A 12,778-nucleotide genomic window follows, 5' to 3' on the forward strand; every position below is an offset into this window, starting at 1 on the left:
AACAGTATGCAGAATTTAAGAAATCCACTTTAAATGAGAGAGACAAAGATAGGTAAAAAATAAAGGATAGAAAATTATATACCATACCAGTTAACACTAATCCAACACAAAAGGGTATATAATGATGATTCCATTGATATGACATTACAGAAAAGCCAAATCACAGTGAAATAAAGCAGATTAGTAGTTGTCTGGGCCCGGAGGGCATTGGCTACAAATGGCATGAGGAAATGTTTTGGAATGATGGAACTCTTTTCTATCTTGATTGGGACTATAGCTATAAGACTGTGTAATTTTTTAAATCAAACCTCAGCAAATATTATACTTAAAACTGGTAAATGTTATTATATGCAAATTATACCTCAATAAAGATAATGAAAGGAAGAAAAGAGGGAAGGAGAATGGGGAAGAGGGAAGGAAGAAGACAAAGAAAGGAAGAAAGGAGAAAAGAAAAGAAACTAGGAAAGTAAAAAGAAAAGAAAGGGAAGAGAAAGGAAGGGGAGGGAAGGCGAGGAAAGGATTAATCATTTCAGTTTTAAAAAATTATAGTTGCTTCAGTAAGAGTAGTTTTTATTGGCCTTTTACGCCATCATGTAAAACATTTCAGGCGTTTTTTGTTTGTTTTTTTTCCCCAGATCCTTGTTGTCTGCCTATATCCACACTGATGTTCTCACCTTCTTCCTTTAAAGAATTTATCAAGTTATTGTACCAAACAAAAATAACTGTATCCCAAAGAGAAATTCTGGCACCAGCTGATGATAGGGAATCTTTCACCTAATTAAATGAGGAATTCCTCAGGTAGAGGAAACTGTCCATTCCACTTGGTGATCTATGGCACTCACCTCTCTCCTTCCTGACCTCACTTGCTCCGTTTTATTATTGAAAACCTCACTCAACCCTCTACACTTCTTTTAATATTGAGCATCTCAGTTCCCTGTCTTCAGTAAGGAAGACCAATTTCTTCATCCTCTCCCTCTCCTATCAGTAGGGAAAGTCCAGTATACATGGAGGTGTTAATGATGGGTCTTTGGGGGCACAAAGTACAAAGTAAGACTTGTAAGTTTCAGAGGATGGACACATTTCATATTCATACAAACAACGAGTCTGCATATGGGAGTTAGACGCTGTGGCTCGGGGGAAAAAAATGAGATAATCGATAGCTAAGATGAAATAAAGAGATAAAACAGAGCTGAGGGTCACAGCAGTCGGAAAGAAGATCTGAAATAACAAAACAAAACAATATATAAACAACTCTGACTATCCTCCCATCTCATGTTAATAGGCTAAGTATGTCTTGTTAAACACCACAAAGAAGATATCACCCATTCTTATATTCTGAGATGTTTTACTGATCAAAGGTGATTCAATTCTCTGATAATATTTAAATAATAATTGTTCAGGTACCCTGGAAAATTAACTTGCTTATCTTTAATTTACAAATAACATTTGTTATTCTTAAGATCACCATGGTAGCAAAGCCTTTGTAACTACATGAGCATAGAAATGGGCATACGTGAATCTTTCCAAATAATAAAAGTTCACTATTGAAGGACATATGCATCTCCAGAGTGCTCATCTTAGCTATCCCCAGATTTGAGAGTGGTGAAAATGCAATCCTCAGAAACTGCCCACATGTCTTGATGGCTCTTACTCCTCCAGGTGCTTCTTACCTTGACCACACTTTCCCTGTGGAGAAGATGGATGATGCTGTGGCTCCAGGCCGAGAATACACCTATGAATGGAGTATCAGTGAGGACAGTGGGCCCACCCATGATGACCCTCCATGCCTCACACACATCTATTACTCCCATGAAAATCTAATCGAGGATTTCAACTCTGGACTGATTGGGCCCCTGCTTATCTGTAAAAAAGGTAAGAACACTCCCACCAAAAGTTTCAACAACCAAATGTTGGAATGGTCAGGAGTTCTGTCATGGGACAAAGCTTGGGAACATCTCGGTAACTTCATGTACATCAAGCAGAGGAAGAGGGCACGGATCATTGTTTGACAAGAGAAAAAAATACCTGCTATTTCAGGGTGTGGATCCACCTCTGTTTCTTCTCATTTCTCCTTCATCTCAGTCCTTAAGATTCTCCCAAGCAAATTCCTGTTTGAGAATGTGTTCTGATGTCATGCTTGTATGATCTGTGACATTTACCTCAAGGCCAAAGTCTTTTAGAAAGTATACAGCAGCCTATACTCTGCTTAAAGAGCTCTTGGAAAGAATATTGGCTAACATATTTGACATATCCAAAATTTGGGCTGGTAATTTGTTCTATAAACATGTTAAATGCCAGCTTCCTTTCTTACAAACAAGTTGAACACTTTGAGTGGTAGGTTTCAAACACACTCAAATGACTACAAGAAATTTTATTGGCTGGGCTTCTTAGGAGCAAGATTGGATTTTCATTTTATCCCATGAGAATCCAGCCCATCTTTCATTAAAACAAGCAAACAATCACAGCGAGCCACAGCACGGGAAACAATGTGATGGACTCACCATCTGCCTATACATACACTCAGACCACACCTACATAGCTTCCCAATGTATTTACTCATTATACAAATACTTGTTTTTCATTTCCTAGTATATATAAGATACTGTGATGGTACTGAAAAAAACCTTAAGACTTACGAAAGACTCTTCTTTCATTTTACCATCAGCAGCATGTTTTTCTCATAGTGAGAATGGATTAATGCTGATACTTCCAACCAGTTATCGAATGCCCCCTTTCATATACAAATAAGATGACAGCATTAAACTTGGGGCATGGTGCTTTTACCAACTGAGCTAACGTATCTATATACTGTTCTGTTGAGACTGGAGGAAATGGATACTTGTAGAGAGTCTTGAGAGTCATCAAATGTTTTCTTCCCAAGCTGGACGAAATAAAGCCTGTTCCCCAAAGCAACAAGGTGTCAAAGAAGACAGTGTGGCACCAGATTTTTAATAACCCTAGAACCACTATTACTTAATATGCTATTTTAAAAAGTAAGAATTTCTTCAAGTTGCTGTCATTATGGTTGATCGCTTGCCCTAAACTCTTTGCTATCCAGGAAAGCTAATGAGAGTGTTCTGTCTGCAGTGCTACTGAAAACATGTCTTTCCTTTTACAGGGATCCTAACTGAGGATGGGAAACAGAAGACGTTTGACAAGCAAATCGTGCTACTGTTTGCTGTGTTTGATGAAAGCAAGAGCTGGAGCCAGTCATCATCCCTAATGTACACAGTCAATGGATACGTGAATGGGACAATGCCAGGTAACACGAGGGCTGTGCACCATTGAACAACAGGAAAATCATCAGTAATTTTTCAGTCCTGTTGTTTTCTTCAAAGCACTAGAGAAGTTGACCATACTCACTGTTTTGCAACTCCCTATCAAGAGGGAAATATTTTCTCATCTGTCTTTAAAAAACAGGAAATAGAAGAGACAAATTAGAAGCTAGAGAAGAAATGTGCAGCCTTGTTAGGTATAGTGACCTGAGTAGGTTTCACCTTGGCCTGCACTTTGAAAAAGACCTTCAGGGTATCAGCTCAGTCTCTCTCTCCGAGTTCTGCAGTTCCTGCTATGTATGTCCTTCAGGGACAAGCCCTAGCAGGAAAAGTCAGCAGGAAGATTGCAGTAAAGATGAACAGATTAGGAGTAATCCCCAACACACACACAGAAAAAAGACCAGCATTTCAAAAGGCGACAGAAGAGTAATATTCAACGGCGTCTAGAATATTTTCTCTTTCCATTTGCATTTGGGCTCTTATGAGAAGGCAAAATCATAGCAATCATTAAGAGAAAAAATAACTGACTCCCTCTTAGACCACATATCTTCTATTTCTCTCTGGTAGAACTGACCTACAACTAAAGATCCAGGGTATATGATACTAGCCTGAGGGAAAAACATTAAAAATTAAAATGCCGCTTTACTAAATAAACCATATTTCAAAACACTAAACTTCTTAGAGGTTATTCTGTAATGCCATCTAAAAATCACAAATGGCTTCACTTACTAAAACATAAATATTGTTAAGAGTTGAGATCTGGGTAGTGTTTTTAAATGGTATTCTATTTCATTTGACTATATTTTCCACTTGGTTTTCTGAAAATATACTCATATGACTCTCAGTGTTGATCCTGAGTTCCAATACTAGGAGCTTGTAAAAACTGAAGCTTAGTTAACTGACCTCGACCTTAGATAACCTGAGTTCAGACCTCACTCGCTTCTCTACCTTCTGTGGCCCTGGACAATTAGCTGTCTCAATGTGCTTACTTACAAAAGTGGACTAACTATTTATCCTAATATTTATTTCCTGGCAGAGTGAACAATCTGTGTAAGTATAAGGATGCCAAAAAAAGCAAAACCATATGCACAAAAATAAAAATAAATTGATCTGAGCTTAGAGTTTATGAATTTATAGTTCCCAAAAGAATAATTGGGGGTAAATGGGACAGGGTAGGGAAAGACCATCAGTAGAAACTAAGAATAGTAAACATTTGTAAAACTCTCTGCCTTATAAAGCAGAATAAATTGAATACATATGATAAATGCTAACACAGATATGTTAATTGCTGAACTCAATATGAGCATTTATTTGGCATGGATAAATGCTTCTGCCAAAGCCTCCTAGTGATGCAAGGAATCCCAGCTTTGTTGCAATGGTCTCCTAAAAAAGACAAGCCTTTGTGTGGGTGAGGAACTGATTCTCAGCCCCGATTTCTAGTATCTAGTAATTATGTATCTGAGATGTAAAACAGAAACCTAAAAGCCAAGGATGGAGTCTCCCCACAGAGCAAATGAGCATTTCCCCAGTGACTGTAGGAGCAAAGAAGGAGCAAAACTAAGTTTTTCTATTCAGTTATCATTACTCCTTCCATGAAAAGCTCCCAGTGGCCCAACATAATGAAGACTTTTACACTGCATTTTAAGGAGAGTATGCAACCCACAAAGTGATTTTGTTGACTTGTCATTAAAACAATCAAAAAGTGAATAAAAATAACAATTGAAAATCCTCACATCATCTTCACATCTTCTTCCCTTCGGCAGAGCTTTGACCACTAGAGCTAGAGAGCTGAGAGGATTAAGTGCTTGAACTCAGCCCTATTGGAGGTTCCGGTGATTTGACTCCCTCCAGCCGAGATCAGATTGGGGTGACCAAACATTCCATTTGCCATGGACTTTTTACCAGCTCTAATAGTGAAAGTCCTAAACCTTGAGAAATCCCTCAGAGCAGGACAGTCGGTTACCTTCTTGGCCTAATCCTTTAGCAATCCCTGTGTTTCTGAGTTAACACTCGCCATCTCTAGGCTCTGTTGTTACCTGTATAATGCCATTTATCACAATGAGTTGTGACTGCTTGTTTGCTGGTCACTCAGATGTCTGCTTTTGCAGGGCACAAACTACAACTGGAGTGTCTGTTCCCTTGAAGCTTTATTCAATGCCTGACACACAGCAGGTGCTCAATACATTTGGTGAGTGAATGTTTGATCACAGAATACTTGACTGAATGCTTATTTTGGCCTGCGTCTCTCCCTCTCTCTCAGATATAACAGTTTGTGCCCATGACCACATCAGCTGGCATCTGCTGGGAATGAGCTCGGGGCCAGAATTGTTCTCCATTCATTTCAATGGCCAGGTCCTGGAGCAGAACCATCATAAGGTCTCAGCCATCACCCTTGTCAGTGCTACATCCACTACCGCAAATATGACCGTGGGCCCAGAGGGAAAGTGGATCATATCTTCTCTCACCCCAAAACATTTGCAAGGCAAGAAACTCTACTGACAGTCTTGCTTCTGAATGCAGAATGCTTTCTTCCCAGCACTAACTCTCTCTTTCTCCTTGCCCTTGCAAGCCACCTGCACCCCAGAAAAACTTGCTTTGGTTCCTAACAACCAAATTTAGATACTTTGCTCTTAGATTTATAACTCGCTGTTTGGGGATGGAGAAAGTGAAGGAATTGACAAAGTTTTTTTTTTTTTTTTTTTTTTTTTTTTTTAATTAAACAAAAGCTGAAGAGGTCTCTAACTTCCTCGAAAGAAGAAAAGAGGAAGGAAACAAAAGCATACATAAAGATATTCTTTCTTGGGGTTACTTCATATGCAGCCAGAGAAAAAGACCTAGATGCTAGCACAAGATAAACTGCAAATTTACAGAAGCACTAAGTTGTAGAAAGTGTAAAAGGTTAGCATGAAAACATTAACCTTTACAGTGGGATGAACACAAAGTCTAGCATGGAGAGGAACTCAATGAATGTGTGTTGAATGGATCATACACGGCATATAAACAGCTGAAGGGTAAGCTCCAAAGAACACCGGTGAATTCAAGTGGGAAAATAAATCAACCCAGGTTATGTGGTATCGTGTAAACAGAATAATGGATTGTTGTACTACACATTTTTGCTTTAAAACTGTTGAGAGGAAGGTTCATATAAACAGAGACTAAAATCTAAGGAGATAATATCACTATAGGAAATCATTTTGTTACCAAAATAATATATAAGAAACATACATAAGGAAGAGATACTTCATGAGATCATTTCTGTTTCTTTTCACACGCAAAGAAACTGTTGTTTCTTTGTTGAAGATAAGTGCATTATGTATTGTTATTAATATTTAATATTTAACAACAATTTGATTAAGTACTGGTGCTATCTTCATTTTACAGATTAAGGGACAGATGACAGAAAAAATGAGAATTTAACAAGACATAATTCATAGGATTTTAAGAAGTTAAAAATTATAAGAAATTTGCCAGCTCAAGAAGAAATCAAGGGAACCTTTCCATGTTTTTTCCCTAACCCCTCCTCCTTTTCCCCCTTTTAAAAGTCTTGCCTTTTCTGGATGCCACTGAAAGAGTTCCAAACTAAAATGTTCAAAAGTTGCCTGAGCATTACGTTCACTGTTATTATATTAATATAAACCTTATACAAGTTGATTTAAAGGATATGTATTTCCATCAACCATAATTTCTTCTCTCGAGTTATTTCGTTCTCTTTCTGCCCTAACTCAGCTGGGATGCAGGCTTACATTGACATTAAAAACTGCCCAAAGAAAACCAGGAATCCTAAGAAAATAACTCGTGAGCAGAGGCGGCACATGAAAAGGTGGGAATACTTCATTGCTGCAGAGGAAGTCATTTGGGACTATGCACCTGTAATACCAGCGAATATGGACAAGTGAGTTGTTGGGGTTCATACCATTGGGCAAAGGTTCAAGATACATTCCATAGGGTCCTAGATGTTTGGGGATGAAATGTTGTAAGTTGACAGCTCTCAAGGGGGCACATGTATTGGTTTCTATTCATGTCTTTTTGTAAAGATTAATCTTCAGTTACTCCCAAATCACCAAAGAAATTCAGCCTAATAACAACAGCAGCCACCTCTTGCTGAGTGCTCGCCATTGCCAAGTACTGTATTATCCCCTTCTGAGAGCTTCACTTCAACTCTACAAACTAGACACGGCTCTTATTTCTTTTTATAGATGACGAAATGGGTCAGAGAGATTAAGAGATTTGGACATTCAAATAGTGCTTAAACCCTTGAAAAGGTATTCAAATTCACTCATAATAAGAGAAATGCAAATTAAACTTCATGGGAATACTACTTTTATCTATCAGATTCACAAGTCCAGATGACATCATCTGTTGACAAGGCTGTGAGAAATAAGAACTATCATATATTGCTGGTGGAAGATTAAATTGGTAAAGGGATTCTGAAGAATAACTTGGCAATATGTATCAGAGTTCTAAATGCATATACCCTTTGACTCAGCTGTCTCACTCTGGAAATCTAACTATACAGATATACTTGTTCACAGGTGAAATGATGTATGTACAACATATTCACTGTTGCAATGTTAGTAGTAGTAAGACTGGAAACAACTCAAAATGTCCATCAGTAGGAAACTAGTTTAATAAATTATGATACATTCATACAATGGAATACTAGGCATCAAAAAACAGGATGCAAACACTCTCTATGTCCTAACAAAAAAAGTTCTCCAAGCTATGTTATTAAATTACAAAGCCAGGATGTAGTATAGCGTGTATATATAACTGCCTTTTGTTAAAGGAGTGAAAAGGATAAGAATATTTATATTTTCTTATTTTAAGACATATTTGCATATGTGTACATAAAAGTATTCTGGAATTATACACATGAAATTAGTATGTGGCTACCTAGAAAATTCAGGGAGGGTAGGGAGGTCCATTGAGGGTTATCAGAGAAAAGTGAGAGTTTTCACTGTAATAAAAATTATGTGAATGTGTTTTCTATTAAAAAGAATTAAACTAGGAAAAAGAACCAAAAAAAATTTGGCCAAGATTATAGAATTGGTGCCAGAACTGAGATAGAAATCCAGGAGTGTTTGGCAACAGTCAGTGCTTTCCACTGGGCAAAATAAATTCATAAAATGATACTCTATCTTAAAGGATTGCTGGGTTAAATGATATTTCTGACTTTAGGTCTTTGAGGAACTGCCATACTGTCTTCCACAATGGTTGGATTAATTTACATTCCACCAAGAGTGTATAAGTGTTCCTTTTTCTCCATAACCTTGCCAGCATCTGTTGTTTCTTGACTTTTCAACCATCGCCATTCTGACTGTCATGAGATGGCATCTCATTGTGGGTTTTTTTGTTTGTTTGTTTTGTTTGAGACGGAGTCTCGCTCTGCCGCCCAGGCTGGAGTGCAGTGGCGCCATCTCGGCTCACTGCAGACTCCGCCTCCCAGGTTCACACCATTCTCCTTCCTCACCCTCCCGAGTAGCTGGGACTACAGGTGCCCGCCACCAGGCCCGACTAATTTTTTGTATTTTTAGTAGAGACGGGGTTTCACCATGTTAGCCAGGATGATCTGGATCTCCTGACCTCGTGATCCGCCCGCCTTGGCCTCCCAAAGTGCTGGGATTAAAGCGTGAGCCACCGCACCCGGCCGCATTGTGGTTTTGATTTGCATTTCTCTAATGATCACTGATGCTGAGCTTTTTAAAATATGCTTTTTGGCCGCATGTAGTTGCTTTTGCAAACTAAGGCAATAAAGTTGGCAGGGGAAAAGTGGTTCATGTTGCTGCTCCCAAAGTATTTATCCCAGTAGCTACAAAAGATGGGTGAAGGAGGTTGCTTTTCTGTCATCTCCAAGGATTGGCTATATGGTGGAAGAGATAGCCCAATAGCACAAAACTATGATTAATAATGCTAGTAAATGTTTCTTGGGGTGGGAAGGTGCTTTTAGGGTTTAAGAAATACCTTTAAAACCAAAAAGGCTATCATAGAATAAGTGATAGGAGAGACTTTAGAAAAATTCCTAGTATTTTTTCCAGCCAGTATAGGCCTTTTCCCAGAGATATCAAAGGTCTGCTGTAGTAATGAGAATGACAGGAAGCTCTATGTAGCTGCTTTTAACCAGTTACCTATGATATTTATCAGTGATGCAGGAGACAACTCAGAAGTTTCCATTTTCCAACTAGACAGAAAACATCAGGACTTTGCAAGCTACACTAAGAAATTTTTAGAGAACTAGCATTTTAGCTAATGTAAGAGCAGAACGTCTAAGCACGAGGGTTTCTCCATCCTACCGAGATCTCTATTTGAGAAAGTGGTTTAATTTTTTTTTTAATTTTTATTTCGCTTTAAGAAAATACAGGTCTCAGCATTTGGATAATTTCTCAAACCAAATTGGAAAACTTTATAAGAAAGTCATGTACACACAGTACGAAGATGAGTCCTTCACCAAACGTACAGTGAATCCCAATATGAAAGAAGATGGGATTTTGGGTCCTATTATCAGAGCCCAGGTCAGAGACACACTCAAAGTAAGTAACACAAATGCAGAATCATGGGAGAAATTAAATAGTAAAATATTATGGAGTACCTGGTTGGTTTTTAATTTTAAAACAAAAAGGTGCTCATATAATTTTAAATTCAAATGCAACTTTTAGTTTTTATTTAGTATTTGCATTTATTTACAGCCTACTCAATAATACAAAGGATCTGAGACAGTTTCTCAAATTATAAAGGCATAAAACAAAGAGCCTATGTAACTGGGATAGAATATGGGGACAAAGAAAATAAAGCCACAGATAAGTAGATATCATGTGACCCTGTAAGGCTGTCTTCAAATTTTGTCCTAAGCTTTACGGCAGTCAGTGTGAAAAAGGAAATATGTCAGGGTGAAGTTTACATCATCTACGAAAAGAAAGTACCATTTATCCTGATATTGAGATCTAAGAGGAACTTCTTTAATGAGTTCTACAAAAGAGAGTGCTGAGTGATACAGTAGATGGCATCCTTGATAAAATTCTTATAACCAGCATAATACATTAAAAGTTGCATTAAAAATGTTTCTCATTATAGCTAAGATATAATAGTAAACACAATTGAATAGAAACAATTGTTACTCAGACATTTTTTAATATAGTCTAGGTATGCAGCTGTCTAATGAAGGTAAACTGCGTGTATCGAGAGCATGGAGTTTTCCTCAGACAGTTCTCCTTAAATGTCACGTCACTTCACCAAGATAGATAAGAATTGGACAGCAGAGAATTAAAGGCTGCAATCTTTGACAAAATCCTAGAATGCAGATAATCTGCAGACAAAGGATGATCCAAAGGCTTTGACAATCAACCAAATAGAAGATTTAAGATTAAGGTTCTCTTTTGCAGATTAAAGAGCCTAACTAGGACTCCTGTGTGCTTCATGCACCTGACAAGGTCTATTCTGTTCATTTAAAATAGCCAAGGGACAAAAGCAGTTTTTTCCTCCATGCCTCTTTCCCTTCTTCCATTTCAGATCCCTTTTATGTGCTCTCAGCAAGTGTAGACATACCTTATTAAAAGTTCAGGATCCGGCTATTTGTTTGTGCCTCTCAAGAAGGTGGCTTCTTTCCCTCCTAAGGGTCTTACTCTGTCACCCAGGCTGGAGTGCAGTGGTGTGGTCACGGCTCACTGCAACCTCCACTTCCTGGGCTCAGGCGATTCTCCCACCTCAGCCTCTCAAGTAGCTGGGACTACAGGCACACGCCCCAACGCCTGGCTAATTTTTGTATTTTTTTTGCAGTGATGAGGTTTCACCATGTTGCCCAGGCTGGTCTTGAACTCCTGAGCTCCAGTGATCCACCTGCTTCAGCCTCCCAAAGTGCTGGGGTTACAGGTTTGAGCCACTGCACCTAGCTGAGAAGATGACTTCAAAGACAGTGTCCTAAAAAAATCTACCAGGCAGGGGAAGGGGATCATGGTCTAGAGATGAGAAGCAGATTCAAAATGAGATGTGACCCAAGCTGGAAAGAGAAGGGCAGGGGAAGGAGGACTTGCTTGGAGACAGTGATACTATGAGGAAAACTTTACTTCTCCTAACTTATCCTCTAAAGTCAGACTTCTCTTTCCATTTTCCACCTTCGTGTATGAGTGAAACACTCTCTCCAATGCTCCTCCAAAGTGATGCGGGGAGATTACTGATCAGATAAACAGATCTAATTTTCCCATCCAAAAGGTGAAGATGCAAAGCTAGTATCTTATATTATTTGTCATGATCAACCTGAAATCCTAGAATAAATTTGATTTGACTTTGTAGATCGTGTTCAAAAATATGGCCAGCCGCCCCTATAGCATTTACCCTCATGGAGTGACCTTCTCACCTTATGAAGATGAAGTCAACTCTACTTTCACCTCAGGTTTGAATCTTTCACTTCTACTGAATCCAACTAGTGACTTCTGAGAGGCCGCCACGTTTTCCTGCTATTCTCCTTGCCCAGTGGTGTCACTGCTGCAGTCAGGTAGTATACGTGTAGGAGTATCCTAAAAATCACAGCCAAACCCTTCTCACTTTAGGAGTTTGTCTCCTAGTGGTAACAAAATATGGTGTCTTTTGTTAGTGTCATAGTGGCCTCTAGTGGAACAGTATCTAATGGCTCTATGCTATCCGGGTTCCAAGTAGAATATTTAAAGAATTCCTTTTGCAATATTAATTGGTTCTAACAAAAGCTTGTTTATTTATTTATTATCATGAAATAACTTTGCAAATGAAAACAATTTTGAATGTATTTTCTTTCAGGCAGGAACAACACCATGATCAGAGCAGTTCAACCAGGGGAAATCTATACTTATAAGTGGAACATCTTAGAGTTCGATGAACCCACAGAAAACGATGCCCAGTGCTTAACAAGACCATACTACAGTGACGTGGACATCATGAGAGACATCGCCTCTGGGCTAATAGGACTACTTCTAATCTGTAAGAGCAGATCCCTGGACAGGCGAGGAATACAGGTATTTTGTCCTTGAAGTAACTTTTCAGAAATTCTGGGAGTTTCTTCTGGCTAGAACGTGTTAGGTCTCCTGGCTAAATAATGGGGCTTTTCCTTCAAGAGAACAGTAATTGTCAAGTAGTCCTTTTTAGCACCAGTGTGATAACATTTATTCTTTTTTTTTTTTTTGTCTTGTCTATTTTTATCAGTACCATCACTGCAGAAGGCAAGTCTAGAGTGTGATAACATATTTTGTCTTAGTTTCAAATTCCAGGTCTGTTGGTATTGGATGTGTTGAACAAGTTGATTAGCCTCTCCTAATTTCTTCCTTTTATCAAATGGGTTGATACCCCTCCTAAAAATGTTACAGGTCTGTTTGGGGTTTAGTGAGATACCATCTGGTAAAAGTATAAAGCTCTTTACCAGTCTCTGTTATTTTTAGAGAACTGCAATAGGGAGAGAGAGGAGAGATTCTCTGAAAGCAACCATTTAGAAACATAGTTACTAGTGAAATCCGACCGAGATAATGGCCCATCTCTGTTGAGAC

General features: G+C 38.5%; 1 protein-coding gene and 1 long non-coding RNA gene across 2 annotated transcripts in view; one reads left to right on the forward strand and one right to left on the reverse strand.

Annotated features, from left to right (window-relative positions):
• The window catches only part of F5 (coagulation factor V), a 72,210-nt gene that overhangs the window by 24,235 nt on the left and 35,197 nt on the right, over positions 1–12,778 (forward strand). Inside the window, exons 4-10 of the mRNA XM_021930714.2 lie at positions 1,660–1,872; positions 3,119–3,262; positions 5,536–5,757; positions 7,002–7,167; positions 9,625–9,802; positions 11,559–11,658; positions 12,039–12,253. Coding sequence (XP_021786406.2) covers positions 1,660–1,872; positions 3,119–3,262; positions 5,536–5,757; positions 7,002–7,167; positions 9,625–9,802; positions 11,559–11,658; positions 12,039–12,253 — 1,238 coding nt within the window. The remainder of the gene's footprint in view (positions 1–1,659; positions 1,873–3,118; positions 3,263–5,535; positions 5,758–7,001; positions 7,168–9,624; positions 9,803–11,558; positions 11,659–12,038; positions 12,254–12,778) is intronic.
• Positions 1,645–11,760, reverse strand: LOC110741892. Its single transcript, XR_002518894.2, has 3 exons — positions 11,623–11,760; positions 2,026–2,108; positions 1,645–1,732 (listed from the first exon to the last, which is right to left on the reverse strand). It is a non-coding gene; the product is annotated as an uncharacterized LOC110741892 (long non-coding RNA).

Source organism: Papio anubis, chromosome 1, assembly GCF_008728515.1.
Source record: "Papio anubis isolate 15944 chromosome 1, Panubis1.0, whole genome shotgun sequence".
Lineage (NCBI taxonomy): Eukaryota > Metazoa > Chordata > Mammalia > Primates > Cercopithecidae > Papio > Papio anubis.